The 23162-nt window shown below is 40.6% G+C and overlaps 2 protein-coding genes across 6 annotated transcripts in view; both read left to right on the forward strand.

The window, feature by feature from the left end:
• Window positions 1–8744, forward strand: part of grb2b (growth factor receptor-bound protein 2b) — a 49783-nt gene extending 41039 nt beyond the window's left edge. Inside the window, exons 4-6 of one of the 2 annotated variants that reach the window (XM_061701652.1) lie at window positions 5585–5707; window positions 6141–6324; window positions 7247–8744. In XM_061701652.1, the coding sequence (XP_061557636.1) occupies window positions 5585–5707; window positions 6141–6324; window positions 7247–7432 (493 nt within the window). In that variant the 3' untranslated portion in view covers window positions 7433–8744. The remainder of the gene's footprint in view (window positions 1–5584; window positions 5708–6140; window positions 6325–7246) is intronic. The other variant, XM_061701653.1, reaches the window with a different exon arrangement.
• Window positions 8745–14354: 5610 nt separating this feature from the next.
• Window positions 14355–23162, forward strand: part of bptf (bromodomain PHD finger transcription factor) — a 45817-nt gene continuing 37009 nt past the window's right edge. For all 4 annotated transcript variants that reach the window (XM_061699629.1, XM_061699627.1, XM_061699628.1 and 1 more), the window contains exons 1-3: window positions 14355–15130; window positions 17433–18255; window positions 22708–22928. In XM_061699629.1, the coding sequence (XP_061555613.1) occupies window positions 14584–15130; window positions 17433–18255; window positions 22708–22928 (1591 nt within the window). In that variant the 5' untranslated portion in view covers window positions 14355–14583. The remainder of the gene's footprint in view (window positions 15131–17432; window positions 18256–22707; window positions 22929–23162) is intronic.

Genomic DNA, 23162 nt, shown 5'->3' on the forward strand with positions numbered 1-23162 from the left:
CTTTTGACAATATTATGGACCGTCGATGATGAAATCTCTAAATTCCTCGCAATTTTATGTTGCTAAATATTGTTCTTAAATGTTTTGCTCAATTTGCTCACGCAGTTGTTTACAAATTGGTAGAACTCTCCCCATCCTTCTGAACACCTGAGCCTTACGGGGATGCTCCTTTCATACCCTGTAAAGACACTCGCCTGTTTCCAATTAACCTGTTCACCTGTGGAATGTTCCAAACAGGTATTTTTGAGCATTCATCAACTTTCCCAGTCTTTTCTTGCCCCTCTTCCAGCTTTTTGCAAATTTGTTGCAGACATCAAATTCAAAGAGAGAGAATATTTGCAAAATCACAATAACACTCATCAGTTTGTATTAGACGCAGCTCTCTGTATGATGCATTTCTTCACTACTGCAAGCTGCATATGACCATAATGAGGACACATGGTATAGAAAATATGTATTGTTGCCAAAACTGCAGAACCACAAAGAAACATTTTTAAATAACTCTAAAATGAATATTATCTTTTGTAAAAGCATATTTTCGTGTGATGATGACTCATCATCAGGCCATTGTTTGGCTTTCAACTATAAATTATTCATTAAATTACTAATAGAGTACGGTCAATAATAACTTCTGAATTTTCTAATGTGTTTACAAGCGTGTTTATACATTTTAGATATGTATTCATTGACTGTTCTGCTGTGTGGAGCGGGCTGTTAAGATGGTCTTTGTATGCTTATGTCTATGTAGTAGAAATGTCTAAATTAAGATTGTGTTTATGCCTTATAGCTACGAAGAAGCTCACTGTGAATAATAAACTGAGAATGTTTCATGCTCTGACTTAACCGCTACATGTCCTCGCCAGGTGTGCCGAGCAAAAGATTCTATTGGTTCTGGCATGGTGGCACAATATAGCCATGGGTGACCTGAGACTGAATACCGTGCTGTGAAAAAGTATTGGTCCCCTTCTCAAATTCTTACATTATTGTATAGCTACACCACTTTATTTAAGATCGTCGAACAAATATAAACATGAGACAAATATAACCCAAGTGATCTTAAAATTATCTTTTTAAATGGTGATTTCTTTTATTAAGGGGAAAAAAACTATTCAGTTACCTGGCCCTGTGTGGAAAAAGTAATGGCCCCTAAACCTAATAACTGGTTGGGCCATCCTCAGCAGCAACAACTGAAGTCAAGCGTTTTATATAACTGGAAATGAGTCTTTCACATCTCTGTGCAGATATTTTGTTTGAATTCAGCAAAAATTGAGGGTTTTCGAGCATGAACGGCCTTTTTAAGCTCATGCCACTGCATTTCAATCGGATTCAAGTCTGGACTTTGACGAGGCCACTTCAAAATCTTCATTTAATTTTTTAAGCCATTCAGAAGTTGGCTTGCTGGTGTGTTTTAGATCGTTATCCTGCTGCAGAACCCAAGTGTGCTTCACTTTAAGGTCACAATGGCTGAACATTCTCCTTTAGGATTTTCTGTTAAAGAGCCCAATTCATGTTTCCATCAATCACATCATGTTGTCCAGGTCCTGAAGGAGTAAGCAGCCCAAGACCATCACACTACCACCACAATGTTTGACTGTTGGTATGATGTTCTTTTTCTGAAATACTGTGCTACATTTACGCCAGATGTAACGAGACACACACCTTCCAAAAAGTTCAACTTTTATCTCGTCAGTCCATATAATATTCTCCTAAAAGTCTTGGGAATCATTCAGATGTTTTTTTGCAAAAGCAAGATGAGGCTTTGTTCTTTTTAGTCAGCAGTGATTTTGACCTTGGAGCTCTGCCATGGATGCCATTTTTGCCAGTCTCTTCCTTATTGTTCTGTCATGAACATTGACATTAATTGAGGCAAGGGAGGCCTACAATTCTTCAGAAGTTGTCCCGAGTTCCTTTGTGGCCTCCTGGATGAGTCATTGCTGTTCTCTTGGGGTAATCTTTGTAGGCCGGCCAGTCCTGGGAAGGTTCACCACTGTTCCTTGTTTTCTCCATCTGTGACTAATTGCTCTCCCTATGGTTTGCTGGAATCCTAAAGCTTTAGAAATGGCTTTGATAACCCTTTCCAGACTCTTAGATGTCAAAATATTTGAGTGGAGTGATGGTTGAATGTAAGACTAGGTGGAAGCTGCACATGTTAAAGTGAAATATAAATGTAAAATGTTTGCTTGCTCAAGCTTGGTTGACAATAGAATACATTAGAGTTTGCAAGTGGTCGTAATATTGGGTTTTATCGGGCTTTGGTGCACTTAAGTCAGACTTCTGGTTTATGTGGCCAATGCGTATTGCACTTTTGGTGAACCTCAGTAGCCCTGCGAAGTAGATGCTGTGTCAAATGGGGGACACGCTGATCCAGTTTGGTGTTAAATCTAGTTATGACATCGCTGTAAGTATACTTACTAAGAAATTCCTGCCAAAAGCAAAACAAAGTAACTTCAGTCATATTCACTGTACTAACTAAAGCTTGAGTGGTTTACATGTAATATGCTGCAGGCCTCTTGTCCTTAATTAAATATTGACTTTGTCATTGTTGTGCAATGAGACCTTTTTTTTCTCCCAGTGGGTAATTGTTAAGGATGTACCAATACAACTTTTTTTTCTGACAAGAGTATACAGTGGGTATGGAAAGTATTCAGACCCCCTTAAAATTTTCACTTTTTTATATTGCAGCCATATAATAAAATAAAATAATGTGTTCATTTTTTTTTCTACATTAATGTACACACAGCACCCCATATTGACAGAAAAAAAACCTAGTTTACATTTTTGCAGATTTATTAAAAAAGAAAAACTGATATATCACAGCCATAAGTATTCGGACCCTTTGCTGAGTATTTAGTAGAAATACCCTTTTGAGCTAATAAGCCATGAGTCTTTTTGGGAATTATGCAACAAGTTTTTCACACCTGGATTTGGGGATCATCTGCCATTCCTCCTTGCAAATCCTCTCCACTTCTGTCAAATTGGATGGTCAACGTCGGTGGGCAGCCATTTTCAGGTCTTTCCAGAGATGCTCCTTTGGGTTTAAGTCAGGGCTCTTTCTGGGCCATTCAAAAACAGTCACGGGGTTGTTCTGAAACCACTCCTTTGATATTTTAGCTGTGTGCTTAGGGTCATTGTCTTTTTTAAAGGTGAACCTTCAGCCCAGTCTGAGGTTCTGAGCACTCTGGAGAAGGTTTTCGTCCAGGAAATCCCTGTACTTGGCTGCATTTATCTTTTCTTCGATTGCAACCAGTCTCCCTGTCCCTGCAGCTGAAAAACACCCCCAGAGCATGATGCTGCCACCACCGTGCTTCACTGTTGGGACTGTATTGAACAGGTGATGAGCAGTGCCGGGTTTTCTCCACACATGCCACTTAGAATTAAGGCCAACAATTTCTGTCTTGGTCTCATCAGACCAGAGAATCTTATTTCACACCATCTTGGAGTCCTTCAGGTGTTTTTTTTTTTTTTTTTAGCAAACTCCATGTGGACTTTCATGTGAGGAGAGGCTTCCGTCGAGCTACGTTGCCATAAAGCCCCGACTGGTGGAGGGCTGCAGTGATGGTTAACTTTCTAGAATTTTCTCCCATCTCCCGACTGCATCTCTGGAACTCAGCCACAGTGGTCTTTGGGTTCTTCATTACCTCTCTCATCAAGGTTCTTCTCGCTCAGTTTGGCCAGACAGCCAGCTCTAGGAAGGGTTCTGATCGTCCCAAACGTCTTCCATTTCAGGATTATGGAGGCCACTGTACTCGTAGGAACCTTAAGTGCAGCAGAAGTTTTTTTGTAACCCTGGCCAAATCTGTGGCTTCCCACAATTCTGTCTCTGAGCTCTTCAGGCAGTTCCTTTTGACCTCATGATTCTCATTAGCTGACATGCACTCTGACCTGTAAGGTCTTATATAGACAGGTGTGTGGATTTTCCTAATCAAGTCCAATCAGTATAATTAAACACAGCTAAACTCCAGTGAAGGTGTAGAACATCTTAAGGATGATCAGAAGAAATGGACACCACCTGAGTTAAATATGAGTGTCACAACAAAGAGTCTGAGTACTTATGGATGTGTGATATTTCAGTTTTTCTTTTTAATAAATCAGCAAATATTTCAATAATTAAGTTTTTTTATGTCAATATGGGGTGCTGTGTGTACATTGAGGAAAATAATAATTAACTTAAATTATTTTAACAAATGGCTGCAATATAACAAAGAGTGAAATATTTAATGGGGTCTGAACTCTTTCCTTACCCACTGTACATACAAATACTTATATTGAGTAGTCGCCGATACAGACTATTGATAATTGACAATGCCATTGTTTTGCCATTTTTATGTCAATGTTTTATTTTAATCAATTGTTGTTCAAAACAAAATTGTATTGAACATGATAGGGGCCTGCACGCCCGCGACCCTCGTGAGACTAAGCGGTACGGAAAATAGATGGGATGACATAAGTTTCACTCAAATATACAATGGGGCAAAAAAGTATTTAGTCAGCCACCAATCGTGCAAGTTCTACCACTTAAAAAGATGAGAGAGGCCTGTAATCTTCATCATAGGTCTACCTCACCTACGAGAGACAAAATTAGGGGGGAATCCAGAAAATCACATTCTGATTTTTAAATAATTGATTAGCAAATTATGGTGGAAAATAAGTATTTGGTCAATAACAAAAGTTAATCTCACTACTTAGTTATATATACACTTTGTTGGCAATGACAGAGGTCAAACATTTTCTGTAAGTCTTCACAAGGTTTTCACACACTGTTGTTGGTATTTTGGCCCATTCCTCCATGCAAAGCTCCTCTAAGTAGTGATGTATTGGGGCTGTCGCTGGGCAACGCAGACTTTCAACGCCCTCCAAAGATTTTCTTTGCCAGACGTGTCATTAAATGAATTGTTTGATTCTTTATAGTCTGTAAAAACAGAGTAATAACAGTTAAATAAAGTAAAATATTCTACAGGGACACTTGTCCTTATTATAAAACACAACAAAATGTTTAGTTTCTTTAGGGGGAGGCTAGAATGGATTGATGGCGTTTCTGTTCGTTTCAATGGGTAAAGATGACTTGAGATATTAGTGTTATGAGTTACAAGCGTGGTCACGGAATTAATTAAACTCATATCTCTCAGGGCACCACTGTAAACAGTCTGTGTGCGTGACCAATGCTTGATTTTACCATTACGTCATGTTTTGATTAACCTCTTAATGCGCATTAATTGATCAGCCACACAGTAAGTTTGCTTATAAAATCTGAATATCCAAATGTGACCCTATAATGCAAGAGTGCTATTATAAGCAGAAAAGAATGTTGGCTGACTGATGGTCGTACTGTTCTTAAAGCACTTTGAGTGATTGTGCAAGCTTGTGGTGCTGCCAAAAGAGTTGACCATCTATTACGATTGATTTGCTTCTGCCAAGATGACACATTTTTGATTGATTTGCTTCTGCCAAGATGACACATTTACGCAGCCAGTCACCTTTACTTGCTTCTGGGTGCCCAAAACAAACAAAATGTGCTCTTCGGGAAGAAGGCGAAGGCTTGTCTGTGGGTCAAAGAAGTCACCTAAGTGTTTGTCTCCTCCTCCAGGTGGTTCTTTGGGAAGATCCCTCGGGCCAAAGCAGAGGAGATGCTCAACAAACAAAGGCACGATGGCGCCTTCCTCATTAGAGAGAGTGAGAGTGCACCGGGTGACTTCTCCCTCTCGGTCAAGTGAGTAGCACTGCGCGAACTGGAGTTCAACATTAGCCATCCTTATTTTCTCACTCTCTTAACAATTGATCAGCTTCACAAGTTTTCAAGCTCTGGTGGTCTGAGTCATCAGCAAAGTCACTTCCGTATTCTCATGTAGTCTGAGCTGGGTTAACCCGTTTGCTTCTTTCCCAGTATTTGCTTAATAAACGGCCTGAGTTCCTCCTCTGCGTTTCCATTTTGACCTTCTCATAAGACACATCATGTCACTGCAGGTTACGTGATAAGAGGGTTAGTCTTGACTCATCTCTTTCCATTTGAATGGATTAGCAATCTTATTCTCCGCTTCATTTGAATACAGCTCTCCCACAGTTGCCACACATTTCTGCCTTTGTAAAGTTTACATTCTCTCCTGCTGAAGCCTCAGTGCTTTTCTGTTTGTGACCCTTTCCAGGTTTGGGAACGATGTGCAGCACTTCAAGGTTCTCCGTGACGGCGCCGGGAAGTATTTCCTGTGGGTGGTGAAGTTTAACTCCCTCAATGAGCTGGTGGACTACCATCGCTCCACTTCAGTCTCCCGTAATCAGCAAATCTTTTTGCGAGACATCGAGCAGGTCCACCAGGTAACAACGAGCACGGTAACTTACTGTGAAGCTGTTTTCTTACCTCTTGTGATAGATTGTTGTTGAAGATTACAGAGCACTAACCGAATAGTTTCCATTGATTTTGTAAATGTTTATTAGTTAGGAATTGGAAGTAAACAAACACGTCCTTAAAAAAAAACTCTTAAAATATATATTTTGTCATCCAAAGATGCAGAGACAAATTGTTTGGATTATATTTTTCAGTGAGAACCTATGTAGTTAAGCAACTCCACAAATTGCAACTTTCAATATGACTATATGATTAAACACCATTCCATGGCTGGTTGATTCCAGGGTCACCATCATAAAACGAATCTTAAATAACTGGAGGTTTACTCCCAGTTTATGTTTACTGTAAAAACTTCTAACCTGTCCCAGCTATAAAACAGGAGAAATAAAAATTGCGGATTTAAGCGCCAAAATGTTAAACCAAACCATATAATTTCGTCTAACAAAAGTTTGCTAGCTTAATGCTAACATATGAGAAACGCTAAAGACGGACCTACGGCTACTTAAACACTGAGCAGCAATACACACAAACACAGCATACAACAACACTCACACGAATATATTCTGCTGCTCTGTGGGAAAAACGATTATTACTTATAAGATACTTTCTCTGCCTTTTCTTCTGGCTCTCAACTACGCTGCATCACTTCTAGTAGACATCAGTGGTACTCCTTATGTTGTGGCACAAAGTGGTACTACACTGAAGACGCGTAACTTTAAATTCAGACTCTGCTGTATGGTGTAAAAAAAAATCCAAAAACCTGCAGTATAAAGGTGGAGCAACGAGGAACAATGATATAGCAGGGGAACACTGCCTAACACACATCAGATTTGTATCCAAACAAGATTTTCTATTACCCCGGTACACCCTGGCTAACCTCTTTCCGCCCATGTTTCCATTGCACAGCATCCCACATACGTGCAGGCGCTCTTTGACTTCGACCCGCAGGAGGAAGGAGAGTTGGGCTTCCGACGAGGCGACTTCATCCAAGTCCTGGACAACTCTGACCCCAACTGGTGGAAAGGTGGTTGCCACAGCCAAACGGGCATGTTCCCGCGCAACTACGTCACGCCGGTCAATCGGAACATGTGAAACAGTCCAGCCATGTAAACGGCTCCTGCACCACCACCATCATCATTCTAGATGTCATCAGTCCCTCCACCTTCATCCGATCCCCACACAACCCCTCCCCTATTCCTCTTCGCCAAACCCACAATAACAGGAGCAGAGAGGAAGAATGCAAACAATTGGAGAGAGAGAGAGAGAGAGAGAGAGAGAGAGAGAGAGAGGGAGAGAGAGGGGGAGAGAGAGAGAGAAGACAAGACAGGAGTGCTGTTACAGGCGGCGCTTTGTGGTGCGTGGCAGCTGAGCAAAATCCACCTCGACTTTCACTGAGACTGTGAATACCTCGGTGAGTATTGGAACTGCCTTGGAGGGAAAGCGATAACCAAATGAATTGACACCCAGAGCAGCTTCTGTCTTCTCCTTAACTTCTTAACATTCTGCCGCCTTTTGTTTGCTTTTGCCGCATGTTCTTTTATCAGCCACATCTGTTTTAAAGGAAATAAAATGACAGAAAAATATTTAAAAAAAACAAAAAAAAAAAATGTTTTAAAAAAAAAACAAAACAAAAAAAAAACAAGAACTGATGCCATATACAGCAAGTTTTCATGTCTACGATGATTGAGCATTGTACATCAGCCACTGGCTGTATAAATAAACCAACTATAGAGAGAATCCATTTTTTAAGAATCTATATTATATATTTGTATGTGTTTGTATTAGCTCTCATCACAAATTTGTTAATTATGTTCAATGGTTTGTTCGTCCGGATAAGACCTAGTAGCTCTAGAATGTGCTGAATTGTCCTTCGTTTCTATTTGAGAGGTCTCTGATAAACCGCGACAGCATGATATTTCCTCTTGTCCCTCACACAAGGGAAGTCCACTTCGCATCGGGAGAAGAAACCAATCGTGCAGGGAAGCTCCTGTTGTTGAGCAGCAAGTGTACGCAGCCGTGAATGCAAGCCATGTATGACGTCAGCCAACCCCCCCCCCCCCCCCAAGGAAATTTATTTTTCACAGCCATTTGAATGTAGCTGACAGAGTCCGGGGAAGCAGGCTCGGAGAAGTGAAATACACGGCCGTGCAAGGGAAAACGCGCTGTAATGTTATCCACATTCATTCATCACATGTACAGTACAGCTAGCTAACGGGCATACTTTGCTAAAAGCTTTCCTCGTCATACGTGCGCATAGCATGGAGGCTGAGATAATCACGCGTAATCGCCAGTCTGCAACTGGCACACACAAACACTTCCCAAAATTGAGAGATTGTCCATTTTTTTGTTGTTGTTGTTCAGATGACAGATCAGTTTAAGTGATATTAAAGATTTTTGTTTTCGATTTTGTCAAATGTGTCGAGCACTTCTTTTTTTTTTTTTTTTTTTTTTTTTTTTTTTTTTTGGTCAAAGATTTCGTTCTCTGTTCTGGTCCAGTGTGAGTCCATGTGTTGTTTTTTTTTGTTGGTTTCTTGCTCTCTCTGGATAGTGCCTTTCTCGCTGGTGTTTTAGCATCTCCGACCCCCGCCCTTTTCACGGGGCCTGCCAGTCCTGCAGTGAGAAATGGTGTACATAATCTAACCTGTCCCACCACCCTCTCCCACATCAACTCACCTTCACCTTAGTCCCCACCTACATGGAACTCTTATTTAAGTGTCTCTTGCCTTGTCTTACCTAATGATACTGTCTTGGTTTTGCCTTTTTTTTTTTTTTTTTATTTGCAGTTTTTTTGTTTTGTTTCTTGTTTTCAATTAATAAAATGCAATTATTAAAAAAAACAAAACGATTTGGCGTGTATTATTTGGAACCAGTGGTAGGGCCAGCAGGGTGTTCTCTGCTGGTCTAAATTACCCGTAGCACTGAACTACAAATACAACCATAAATCTAATAGTTGTTCAATGAAATTGTATTTGTGCCCAGCCATCTATTCTCTTCATTTTGTAGTTTCTCTTTACTGCATCTGTGTGTATGTTTAGATTATAGTTTTTGTCCAACCAGATTTCAGCATATACAGTTATGTAAAAAAGTATTGGCCCCCTTCCCAGATTCTTATATTTTTGTTTAGTTTCCCCACTTTGTTTCAGAACATCAAACCAATGTAAATATCAGAAAAATATAACCCAAATGAACCTAAAATGCTGTTTTTAAATTGTGATTTCATTTAAGGGGGATTTTTTTTGTTTTTTTTACCTGGCCCTGTGTGAAAAAGTAATTACTGTTAAATTATTGTTAAATCGTGACTTAATTGTCGCTAATTGCAATTTTTGGTTGATTTTCACTGATCACACCCAAGCCTGATTACCGCCAGACCTGATCAAGCGAGAAGTCACTTAAAACAGAATCTGTCCCCAACAAAATTAAGTCAGACAAATGATTTTAAAAATCTCCAACAAAATGGCACTATTTTGCTCACATTTGCTTGACATTTGTACATTTAATACTCTGTACATTTGAAATTATTTTAAGCCATTTTATTTGTTCCTCCTCTTTATTGATTTTTACACATTGCTGTTGTGATTTTTTTTCACACCAAAAATAAAAAAACATGACACCTTTACGGTGAATGCATACTATAATGGTTTGTTTTTATTACTTTTAATAGGCCTAGAGGATATTCAGTATCCAGTTTAATGCTCTATCACTTGGAATTTTGTGTGAATCAACTCCAGTCTGCTCTTGAATCTGAATATGCTACCTTTTGAGATTAAAAACTATACATGGGTCAAGGTATTTAAAGTCAACACTGTCGCAATGAGTTTCTAGAAGTGGTATGAATGATCAATAATCAATCTTGGTGTCAGAAATAGAGGGCCCAAAATTTTATTTTGCTCTTTTTTTGCAAGAGACGGGACATTCAAGTTGGGAAGATTATCACCGGCGTTTGAACTAAATGACCACATTATATGGTTAACCTTTTCCTTTCACTCAAACTCAAGGCCCAGGGGCCACTATGTGGCCCACTAAAGCAAATAAAGTGTGTCTATTTCATGTTTCTTGCTAGCCGGTAGTGCTTACGGTTTGTCTGGTGTATTTATAAGTACTTCTGTGATTTTCCATTCTTCCTAGTGTAGGTTGATTCTGGTTTTGTAGATATACCCGTATCGTTCTCCTTGCTGTGGCTTCATCTGACCACCTTTCTTCGTATTAGCTACCACATGTCCCGGTATTTGTTTTTCGTTTTGCTTTGTTTCTTGTTGTGCTTTACCTTTGTGTGCTCTTTTGGTTAGAATTAATTGATTTCTCTATATTTGTTTGTCTGCTTTGTGACCCATCCTTTGGGCGTTTGCTCAACGTAACAACGTTTGTCTGAATAAAGCTCCATCCATCCATTTTCTGAGCCGCTTCTCCTCACTAGGGTCGCGGGCATGCTGGAGCCTATCCCAGCTATCATCGGGCAGGAGGCGGGGTACACCCTGAACTGGTTGCCAGCCAATCGCAGGGCACCTAGAAACAAACAACCATTTGCACTCACAGTCACACTTACGGGCAATTTAGAGTCTCCAATTAATGCATGTTTTTGGGATGTGGAAGGAAACCGGAGTGCCCGGAGAAAACCCACGCAGGCACGGGGAGAACATGCAAACTCCACACAGGCGGGGCCGGGGATTGAACCCCGGTCCTCAACTGTGAGGCAGACGCTCTAACCAGTCGTCCAACGTGCCGCCTGAATAAAGCTCCTCAACTTCCAATTGTTTCCTTCAACCCCAAGATATCACTAAATGGTGGCAAAGCTGTACTTTTATTGCTTTGGCCTGAGGTACAAAACAGTGAATATGTGAATTTTTCAGCAAATAACAAAATTCTGTGAATAGTTGAATTTGCTTCACTGTATATTGCTGGCGTCAGCCGGAAACCTCGCATCTCCATAACCATCACTTTTCAGGAAACCCCCCAAAAACGGCATGTTTGTTTCGCGACTTTCATTGCATCGTCAAAGAAAGTAAGCCATTTTTACGACTTTATATTGGCCAATAAGTTGTAACAAACAAACGTGAAAAAATATGAAATGGACCAAATTTGGAAAAGGTTTCGGCCTGATGCCAGTAATGTGTAATAATGCTGTCTGATGAGGTGACTATGTATTAGATTTTCATAGTCATAGCAACCCTCTGGGGAAAACCCTAACAATGATGGGTCCTGTGACGAAAATGAGCTGGACACCCCTGGTAGACAGAAAAAGATAGATTTGACTGAGATAGATACACAATAGATCTTGATTGTCCCCTCTATTGAGCTCATATTTTTTAACCCTCGCTAGTTGCTGTTAATCATACCAGAGTTAATGAGTTGTAATTTAATCCCCCTCCAGTAAAATATTCAATGGAGAGCTCATGGAAACGATCAGGTCACTCTACCAACACTTGCATTTATTTATCTGCTCTGCAAATTGTAACTATTTCCACTTCCTTCCCACTGGCTAACAGGGGAATAAACCATGCCACCTATTGAGTAATTCAATAGAACAAAATTCAAATGTCACTCTCTTGCTGTTATATTAGCAGCACAGTTGAATAGCGGTTAGCGTCTACCTCAGCCTTTCTGTGACTCTTACAGTTGATCTAATGCAACCTGCTGACACTCTCTTGACAGACACTAAGATCACCGGCCACTTCCCTCTAAGAACATTTTGTTTAACGTTCTCAGGAACTTCATCGGTTTCTTTCCTGCTGTGTGGTTTCTCTGAAACCAGTGTTTCTCAATTCCTCTCTCTCTCTCTCTCTGATGAGCTCAACTTGCTTCTCTTCAGCTCTCGCAACATCACAATCTGGCGCGCCCAATGTCTGCCTCGTTGTTGTTCTTTATGGTGCAGAAATATGATATGTCCTTTTCCCCCCTCTTCATTTGGAACATTATAGACAAATGCAATGGAGATGAATACCCAACATTTCAGCAAGCCACTCTATAAATAACATTTGTTATAATTGGCGACTGTTGCGGGCTTCCTTGGTTTTGTGTTGTGGTCAGGTTAACTACTAACGTTAGCTAGAAACGGGGTGAATGTGCCCCTCTGACAGAACCCCTGGCCCCAGCCAGGCCCCCTCAGTAAAGTTGGTCTTGACCTCCATTGTTATTTTGTGGTTCCCACCCTGCGTTCTCCAGCTTCAACCCCACAAGCAGCCTCGCCTGCCTCTCTGACCTGGAATCTTCCATCACTCTGCAGCTTACTGTCAAGCCGGGCGGCTATGGCTAACATTTCAGTTACCGTCATGAGTTGTTGTTAAGTGTCCTTTGGTCTCTTGATAGGTGCGATATGAATCCAAGCTATTATTGTTTTGTATGTACTGTTTTTGTATGCTAATGTACTGTAGCTAACAAAAGGGCAGAGAATAAATATATGACGGCTAAAATGACAAATGTATGTAAGTATTCTATGCCTATGCAGACTTGTGAAAATGCCATTTTTGAAAATGTGTGCAATAGCTCTGTTGTTATTGTCTCCCAGATGGCTTCTTGTTTGTTGTCTTCGCTTGAGTTTTACGTCATTGTACTGCCACCTGCTGGTCATATATTGTATGTGATTGAATATGTACATTACGGTACATTGACTGTGCTGTATTTCATTTGTTTTCTCAACATTTGATTTGGGTTAGCCTAACCCGGAAAATAAATGTTTAAATCTGCATTGGTAAAATAAATAAATAAACAAATCTCACTTTTCTTATTCCAAACAGATAAGTAATTGGATTAATTACCGTTTTGGTTATTTTCTCCAGTACTGCTATACATAGTTGTGATGTAACAGTTTCAACTCATTTGTGGAATTTTCTTAACTGCAATGATATAATAATTCAGAGGCTGCATATAAAGTAAAAACATACAGAAATATAACATAATAATGCAACATTAAAACTGTGGTATACTGTATAGTCCTTACAGCGTGTCCAAAAAAGCCCAGCCCAGAAATGCCGCCGTATACGGTCGGCCACACATATTCCACATACCAGACACATCCATATATTTTTTTTTTACTTTGCTTGTTTCTATATTATTAATACGAGTGTATATGCTTGAATTTTGCTGCTGTGGCAATTTAATTTCAGTTCATCTATCTATCGATCTATCTATCACAGTGATTCACAAAGTGTGGTACGCAGATTATCTCGAGTAATCCATGAAAGTACTTTATTTTCCGCAAAAATATGAATATATATGTGTATCCCCCCCCAAATTAAGATAAAAATAAAAAATAATACAAAATATGATTTCCCTCTCATAAGATGTTGATTTTCTTTCTCCCCAACATTTCATGATTTTATTGAAAATGAATCTGTTAAAAAAATATGGCAAATTTTCTCATAAGATTACAATTTTCTTGAAAAAGAAAATACAAGTTTCATCGCTAAACATTTATCCTTTTCCCCCCAATTCTGACATTGACTTTTTCCCTCCCCAAAAAGTTTTAAAGAAAAAAATGTTTGTTTTTAAACTTTTATTTAGATACAATTCTTATGTAACTTTTATGTACAAAATGTACTGTTTAACTGAACATTTGAAGTACATTTCCCCCTATATTTAAGCGCAGTGTTACTGTTCAAACTGTTCATTATAATAATAATAATAATAATAATACATTTACTTTTGAGGAATAAAATCTCTTATTTTTGATGAACATTGAGGCCAACTACGATACTGTATTAAATGTTGGTCAGGATGGTCGTATTTGGAGAGCTACGAATTTTTTGGGTGCAACTTAGTCCCAAATATCAAACGATATCCCATCAATGGAGGATACACTGCAGTTAATCGGAAATTATCTACAAAATGCCTTAAACTGAAATGAAATAATAATAATCTTAATATTACAACTAAAACTACTGCCAAATCCAAAAAGTAATTGTGTGTTGTTGTTTTTTTGTTCGGTGATTGTTGCCACTTGGGCGCTAGCATGTGTACCACGTGACCCGAGTGGTGTGGGCCTTGTGTTTGTTGCAAGCCACACACACACACATACACACAGAGGCAGAAAAGAAAAATGGCGGCTCTAAGCGAACCCGAACGGGACGCCGGGCTAACATTTTGAGCTTTCACACCCGACAAAACACACGGGGGTTGCGGGCTTGCATGCTCGGCGCCACCCCTGACCGCTCCGGTACTGCGGGGGGACCTCTTTTCGCTCGTCTCTTCGTCGCCTAAGCGGACGCAATCATTGGGATTGTAAAATAGTCGCGTTCCTTTCGCCTATCATGAGAGGGAAAAGGGGCAGGCCGCCCAAGCCGCTAGCAGGCGAGGAGCAGTCGCCAGCTCCGGCTGCTACGAGGGGTTTGCGGCCGAGGAGAAATATCAAGCCCCGCTTCCGAGACAGCGGGGACGAGGAGGTCGAGAAGAGTCCCGTTCGAGAAGCAGCCAAGCCGCCCAGGAAAAAGAAAGCGGGCTCCGTCATATCGACGCGAGGCAGGGGACGAGGGAGAGGTGGCCGCGGAGGAAGAGGAGGTCGCGGCGGCGGCGGAGGAGGCAGGAGGGCGCCTGGCTCCAAAACGGTGGTGTACGACGACCACGAGAGCGACGAGGACGACGACGCTGTCAGTTTGAGGTCCGAGGAGGAAGAGTTGGTCGAGGAGGAACCTCAGTCCGAAGAGGACGAGGCCCTCAAAGAAGACTCGGACTGCCTTGATGATGTGCTGGACGAGCAGAAGCAGCAGCAGCAGGAGGAGGAGGAGGAGGTGGAGGAGGATGCCAGCTACTGTACGGAGAGTAGCTTTCGGAGTCAGAGCACACACGCCAGCACTCCGGGTAATTCAATTCTACACTTTCTGTGCGAACATTAGCGACGTGGCTCGTAAATCCCCCCTCGTAGCCCAGCAAGGGCTGTACATAATTGGACACACGAAGCAGTAAGATTTACAGCTCAAAATGGAGAATGCACAGTGTATGGAACGCAGGCCGCAGTCTGTCTTTCGTGGGCAGGTGGATTGTAGCGTTAGCTTACGGTAGCTATACATGCACGTTTACGTTCCCGTCATGTATCTTGTGTGACCTAATTCAAAGCGCGTGGATCCTGGCAATAGCATTGTTTTGCCTTAAAGTGTTTTAGCCTTTGAAGGCTAACGTTAGCAAGAAAAACTAGCCCATGCATCCTAAGAAGTTGTTGTCAACCAGAGGTGGCTAAAGTACTCACATTTTGTACTTTAGTAGAAGCGCAGATACTGTTGTAAAAGTAGAAGTACTCAGTGAACTCCTGTATTTAAATTAAAGTAAAACAAAAAAGTCATGCTTGGAAATTAACTTAACCACAGTAGTAAAACTTATTTTTTGCTCTGTTACATACAAATACTCATTTTCATCGTATTTCCCAACGTTTATTGAGCCAAGGCACACAACGTAAATTAGAAAAATCTCACGGCACACAACCAAACCAAAATGTCACAAAAAGTATGAATACTGAAATAATGATAATCTCATCTCAATTCACTCGCAAAGTGACTGAAATCTGGACCTCTTCAATTGAACACAAATCTGATATACTTGTAGGAAACGATTACTTATTACCATTACTTACACTGTTGTATGAAAAGTACACAGGCAAATTGTAAATTCTGCAATCTAATAGACAAGCATATAATTGTTCTGCCTGTAAATAGTGATTTTCGGACGAATTAATTTAAATTGGATATTGTCTCACAGCACATGCGTACGGTGTGAGAGATCATCATCTCACGGCGTACGCGTGGGCCACGGCAGCCTGGTTGAGAATCACTGGTTCTAATCAAAATGTCCTGTAGCTTGGTGACAACATTGTCATCTGAGGAACAGAAATTTTTAAATTAGCAACTGATAAATGAGGCAACAGTGAGACAGAGTAGTTCCCACTTCGCCTCACAGTTCTGATGTTTGGGGTTTGTATCCGGACTTCAACCTTTCTGTGTGGAGTTTGTATGTTCTCTCCGTGCTTGCGTGGGTGATAATAAAAATCACAATACTAGAAAATGGAGGGATGGTTTACTGAAATAATATACTTTACCTGTATGTGTTTTTTCAGATTATATGGAGAAGTTTTGAACACCAGAAGCTGGAGGTTTTAGGCTAAGACTAATTTGCAACAAATTATTCTTGTAGCCAGCAACATCAAACGGCTCTTAAATAAGTCCGTAGATGGGGAATATCTCGCTTCTCCGAATCTGTTGCTGTAGTCCGTAATGCTCTCTGATTCACGTTCCTCAATGTCACTGCTGTACCCGTTTTCCCCCCCCTTTCCGTTTAAGACCCCAAGAGCTCAATCATTTAAAGATCTCAACCGCCGTTGACTCGACCTCTCTCTATTTACGTTTTTTTCTGTTGGACTCATCCTCTGCAGTTGAAACTAGTAACAAGTGCAGCCCATTTTTTATTTTGTACTAAGGAATAAAAAGTTTTCAGATGTGTTCAGTACAAGTAAAAGGAGTGAGAAAAATTAATACCCAAGTGCCAGAAAGAAATACTTAAGTAGAGTAACAAAGTATTTGTACTTGGTTACTACACACCACTGCTATTAACATATTCATAATCGCTTGGCTAAAAACCTTTTTACACCGTTGGCCCATTGAATTGGCTATTATTTATTTATAATATTTCTATGAATTAACTAGCTTGACAACTTACATTTGCTAATATGCCACCAAGTGCTACAAGATTAGCTTCCTGGGTCATGCACAAACACTACCAAACTTTTTTCAAGTATAGAAATGAGTACATTTTGCAGGGTAAATAGATTTAGGAAGTCATATTTATCATAAATTGTATTTGAACTGAACTGTTGGTTAGACCAAGATGATAATGACACTGCTTTGAAGAAGCACTTATATATATATATTTTGCCTCTCGGCAAACATATACAAAGTCTTCTAAAAGTCTTTTTACAGTTTCACAAATTAGAACAAGTAAATGAATAGACACCTCTGTGGGAACTACTACGAAATGAGTAGTAGATACAGATTTTTTTTTTTTTTCAGGAGACCAATGCTTTGTAACAGCAAATGGTTAATGGGACTTTAAATATCCCTTTTTAGTCTGTTTATGAAGAGAGCTTAATTTGATAATACCACTGTGTGTCCTACAGGGAAGAAGAAGGCCCAAGCCCCCCGACCCCGCACTCCCATTCTGGAGGACAAAAACATTCCCTCTCTTGAGCTACCTGGATCTTCCGAGGATCTCCTGGTGCCTAGCGAAGAGCTGCTAAACGCAACCTCCATCTACGAGGTGCTTCGGAACTTCAGCGCGGTGCTGCGATTGTCCCCCTTCCGCTTTGAGGACTTTTGTGCAGCACTCATCGGTCAGGAACAATGTACTTTAATTGCTGAGATCCACATTTCTTTGCTGAAGGCCATCCTGCATGAAGAGGAAACCTCCAACACTAGCTTTGGGCCTGCTGACCTCAAGGACAGCGTCAATTCCACCCTGTACTTCATTGACGGCATGACGTGGCCCGAGGTGCTCCGTGCGTATTGTGAGAGTGACAGAGAGCACCACTATGTCCTGCCGTATCAGGAACTGGATGATTATCCTTATGGTCCCGTTGAAAGTAAAATCAAGGTCCTTCAGTTCCTGGTGAACCAGTTTCTCACCACCAACATTGCGCGTGATGAGCTGATGTCTGATGGCGTCATGAAATATGATGATCATTGTCGCGTATGTCATCGCCTGGGTGACCTTCTCTGCTGTGAGACTTGCTCTGCAGTTTACCACTTGGAGTGTGTGAAGCCACCACTGAAGGAGGTTCCGGAAGACGAGTGGCAGTGTGAGATCTGTGTGGCACATCAAGTACCAGGAGTTACGGACTGTGTGACCGAAGCGCAGAAGAACAGGCCCTACATACGCCAGGAGCCTATTGGATATGACCGGCACCAGAGGAAATACTGGTTTCTCAGCAGAAGGATTATTGTGTAAGTCAAGACCCCTCTACCAATATACTGTTTCAAGCAAAACCTTTGATGCAATTTCTCATGCTGTTGAAGAAAAATGTTTAGCAGGTATTTTACACTACTAAGAAAAAGTTAGGGATATTCTGCTTTAGGATGACATTTCAATGAACCTAAGGCACACAGAGCGACTGAACTGTCACACAACGTGCTGTGTTCTGCAACTAGTTTTCATGAGTGGCTGACCATCGGCCACCGGTTTTAATATGATTCAAAATTTAAATAACCGGTGAACGGCGTCACAACGTCACCGATGGAACAGCCAATAAAAAACGCAAATGGCCGTTCACAAAACAAAAACAAAAAAGTTTTCCGTGTTTTAAGAGTAAGTGAGACCCAGCTGTGGTAGAGCCAAGCAATACCCATACAGTATATTCTGTGTTTCACAATAATTCTTAACTATATTAATAATGTCAAATGTACCTCTGACTAGAAAGCAAAGCGCGGAGACACTCGTCACCAAAATGCATTTCGATCAATCATTGCCAAGAGCGAGCCTCTCAAATATCCACATCCTCTCCTTTATTGGTGTGGTGCCCGTTTCCTCTCTTCGTGGCAATGGTCTTCTTCCTTGACAGTCAAACCGTGTTTTGTGGTTTCATCCATCCATTTTCCGTACCGCTTATCCTCACTAGGGTCGTGGGCACGATGGAGTCTATCCCAGCCCATTCTTAGTAGGCTTTACACGATCAGGATTTTTGGGACTGATCAGCGAGTTTAAAAAAACGATAACCAATCACTGATCCGATCACAAGATGGAGCAATGTGTCTATTTAAATGCCTTGTTCATTTACTGTATATACTTGTGTACTATATACATGACATAAATAATGGGTGCTAACTTACTGTAATTAAATTACTTTATTTTAATTAAATTACTTCACACACACTGAAACTTTAGAGCATGATTCGACAGAACGTCTGCATGTTTACATACAACTGCAAGCTAGTGCTAGATAACATTTTGCTGCCTGCTTGCGAGTTGCATCGTATTAAAAGTAAGTGACCATACCTCAAGCAATTCTTGAATGAAAGTCCTGTGCAGAGCACTGGGGACCACCATTACATGTTATTCCCTATTTTGTTCTTATAATACACACTGCACGATCCATTGTAGTTGTCGTCGCCATGGTAACAAGTCTATCGGGTTGCGTTTGAGTTGAGATAAAGCCCAGTGATCGTAAAAGACGGGATGTGGCGGTATCGGAATACAAGATTTTATTGCAGTAGTCTGACATAGTACAGTCATGAAAGACCAATTTGTCTTGTAGTCTGATCCAGGCATTACGTGTTGTCTGTCCCACACCGCCAACATGTTTAAAAACCTTTATTGGTGGTCAGGTATTTACAGTACTACGTCAAAAGACACGCGATAAGTCTAAAAATAAACTAGCTTTTGGTTTCAAATATGCTGTACACAACGGCGATGCGGAATAAATGTCTTTTGCGGATTGATTGGATTGGCGAATTATGACAAAGCCGATCAGCGTAAAATGCAAATTATCGGCTGATACTGATCAAGCCAATCAGATCGGTGTAAAGTCTAATTCTTAAGGCTTCTTTATACTTGCGCGGACAGCGACCGCGCTGATGTCACTGCGGCTGTCCCACACGCAGTTTGCCTTTATACTCGAGCGCAACCCACACGCGCTGTTTTGAAAGTGTGTTGCAGTTCTCCTCCAAGTCGCGGCTGTTGCTGTGGCTGGTATTGGATAGGACGCCACAGGGTGGAGTTTCTTCTGCATTTTTTCGGGCCATTTCCGGTAGTCGTTTTTACTTTCCTTTCAGTAACAAGGTACAGAGCAACAACAATGGCGACCTAGATGACCAGATGATACGTTTAATTATGCTGCAAAATCAATCGAGAAGGCGGCGACGTAGATGGTATGTAGAACCAATGGGCACGCTGGTACGTCATGTGACTAAAACGGACCAATCACGAGAGATAATCTCCGCGGCGTTCGACGCGCAACAACTATTTTTGTCGGGTGAGCGGCAAGCTACGCACAGATGCTACGTGTGGGCAATTCAGCAGTCATGTGATGCAATGCGGGCGTTGTCGGCCACGTGACCGTAGGAGTATGAAGAGGCCTTTAGCTTTCAGTGTGCCCTGTACCAGGGGTACACCTTGTTCTGTCGAATCATGCTCTAAAGTTTCGGTGTGGGTGAAGTAATTTAATTTTAAAATTAAGTAATTTAATTACAGTAAGTTAGCACCCATTATTTCAGTCATGTGATGTTGATTTGACCTGACTGATTAGAATACAAGATCTGAATAAAGCAGTGATTTCCAACCTTTATGGAGCCAAGGAACATATTTTACAATTGAAAAATCTCACGGCACACCAACAAACAAAAATGTCACAAAAAGTGGATACATGGATGTATTTACTTCCTGCCATCTAATAGAAGACCATTCAATTGTTCTGTCTGTCACTGTGCCTCACTGGCATAAATAGAGGAACAAAGATACGTTATTTATTGTAAATAGAATTTTTTGAGCAATTAGGTACACAAGTATATACAGTAAATGAGCAGGTCTTTTAAATAGACACATTCCTCTGTCATGTGATCGGATCGGTTATCGGTTTTTAAACTCGCTGATCGGTGATCGGCCCCAAAAATCCTGATCGTGTAACGCCTACATAAAATAACAGATTGATCAGATAATTTAAACAAGAAAGTCTGGCAGGTTAACCTGTACATGTTCAACAGTTTTTCCTTTTTCTTTATCATTTATCATTACTGTACGGACTTCTTTTAAACAACACAAAATCCCGATTAATTGAGTCATTGGGGGAAAAAAAATCAACCAATTAATCGATTATTAACACATTCGCTGCCATTGGTGGCTTTAGAAGTCAAATATCCATGTTAACTGGGAAGGCTGGCAGTGAATGAGTCAAAAGAATGATTCGTGGTAGCCCGACATTAAATACAAATATATTCAGTCTGCTTTCATAGAGGACTACAGAAATCTGAGTTTATTGTTGAAAGGCTGAAATTCTTGAGTATTTGGACAGTTTTAAGTTAAACAATGTATCTAAAAAATGTATTGATTATCAACATAGTTGTCTGTTAATTTGATAATCGATTAGTTGTCGATAAATTTTTGCACCTCTACAAGTGTCCTTAATTTGACAATCTCTAAATTTTTCAATGCACAATTTGCACCTGTCCAATTGTTCAGCGTTTCAGTTCTTTTTGCTACAACTTGTTCTCTAGCAAGGAGCTGAACAGCAAAATTCACAACAGGTGTTTGCCGGAGAGCACTGTGGGAAAACTGATTAGCACACACTCACAGTGGAGAGGTACAGGGTTCAAATCTTGGGTCAGGCCCACTTGTGTGTGCTCGGTTTTCAATGGGTAACCCGGCCGACTTCCTCCCACATTCCAAAAATGTGCATGTTAGGTTCAGTGAAACCTCAACCCTCATGAGGACAAGCAGTATTGAAAATGGATTGATGGATGTTTGTTGACTGTAGCTGTTAGATATGGAAGTTAATAGTCAAAATATGACTAGAGGTGCCCAACCAAAGCAGGTGGTTCTGCCTGCTTGGTCACAGTGATTAGAAAATATAACTAGAATAGGTTCAGTTTTTTTCATGGGACAAATGTGTATGTAAAAGTTGTACACCCACGCCTTAAAATCGCCAGCTTTCTGTGATGAATGGAAAAATGAAACCAAGATCTGAAATCTAACAATCTGTTTGGTGACCTGAAGAGTACTGTATCAGAATCAGAATGTACACGAGAGATGCCCCATCTGACAGATTTGGAGCATTTCTGAAATGAAAATTGTATGTAGTTGTCATGTACCATTCTTGATCACATACTAGTTAAAGGGTGTGAACCCCTGTGTGACCACGTTATTTTTTTAGTAACAAAAAGGTTTGTTTGTCACTTGAAGTGTACACATTTTTTTCATTAAAAGCGGAAGACTACAAAATACAATATTTAAATTTTCTACATCACAAAAGCTCGGTATTTTAACTTTTTCTACATAATGTTGCGTTACAGTTGGTCAAGTATCCGATAATTAATTTTGTCTCAAAAGTATTCTCTGTCAATTGACTGTCTGTTGTCGTACTCGAGCAACTCCAACTACCTGGGACAAATTCCTTGTGTGTTTTTGACATACTTGGAAAATAGAGATGATTCTGATTCGTGTAATTTGAATATGTTGTACCCGCAATCATTTTACCAATGTGTTGTTATGAAACTAAATTCAAATATCTGCAAGAATAGAAACCATAAGTGTAACATCCAAGATCAGATATCAGTGTATGAGATGTGTGTGGTGTTGATGTTTCACACGATTATTTTTATCAGCAAAATATTTAAACACTCACCTGTATTGGTTGGCATTGATATTTACCAGCCTGTCTAATGTTCCTGTTGTAATTTCCTTGCCAGTGAAGAAGATGGAGAACACGAGAAGAAAAAGATCTGGTACTATAGCAGTAGAGCCCAGCTCCAAGCGCTCCTAGAGTATCTGGATAAGGAGTACTGGGAGATGGACCTTTGTGCCACTCTGGAGGAGATGAAGGAGGAAGTTCAAACTCACATGGACATCACAGAGGACCTTACCAATAAAGCTCGGGGAAACAATAAAGCTTACCTCACTGCTGTCAATGGTAGGTGTTGGACATGAAAGTGTCATCATGGATGTAAGCTGTGGTGATTGTTTGTGGAAGGTGACGTAGTAAACGTTTATTGTTAACGAGCTGACAAAGTGGTTGAATGATGTTTGCATTAACCATTTGAACCTCTGAGCTGAGCTGTGATGCTAAATTATTTAAATGTCAGAAGGTCAACATAATTCTCAATCCTCACGCTGGGGCTGCTGTAATAGTAGAGAAGAGGATGGT

This window comes from Phycodurus eques, chromosome 16 (assembly GCF_024500275.1).
Source record: "Phycodurus eques isolate BA_2022a chromosome 16, UOR_Pequ_1.1, whole genome shotgun sequence".
Classification (NCBI taxonomy): domain Eukaryota; kingdom Metazoa; phylum Chordata; class Actinopteri; order Syngnathiformes; family Syngnathidae; genus Phycodurus; species Phycodurus eques.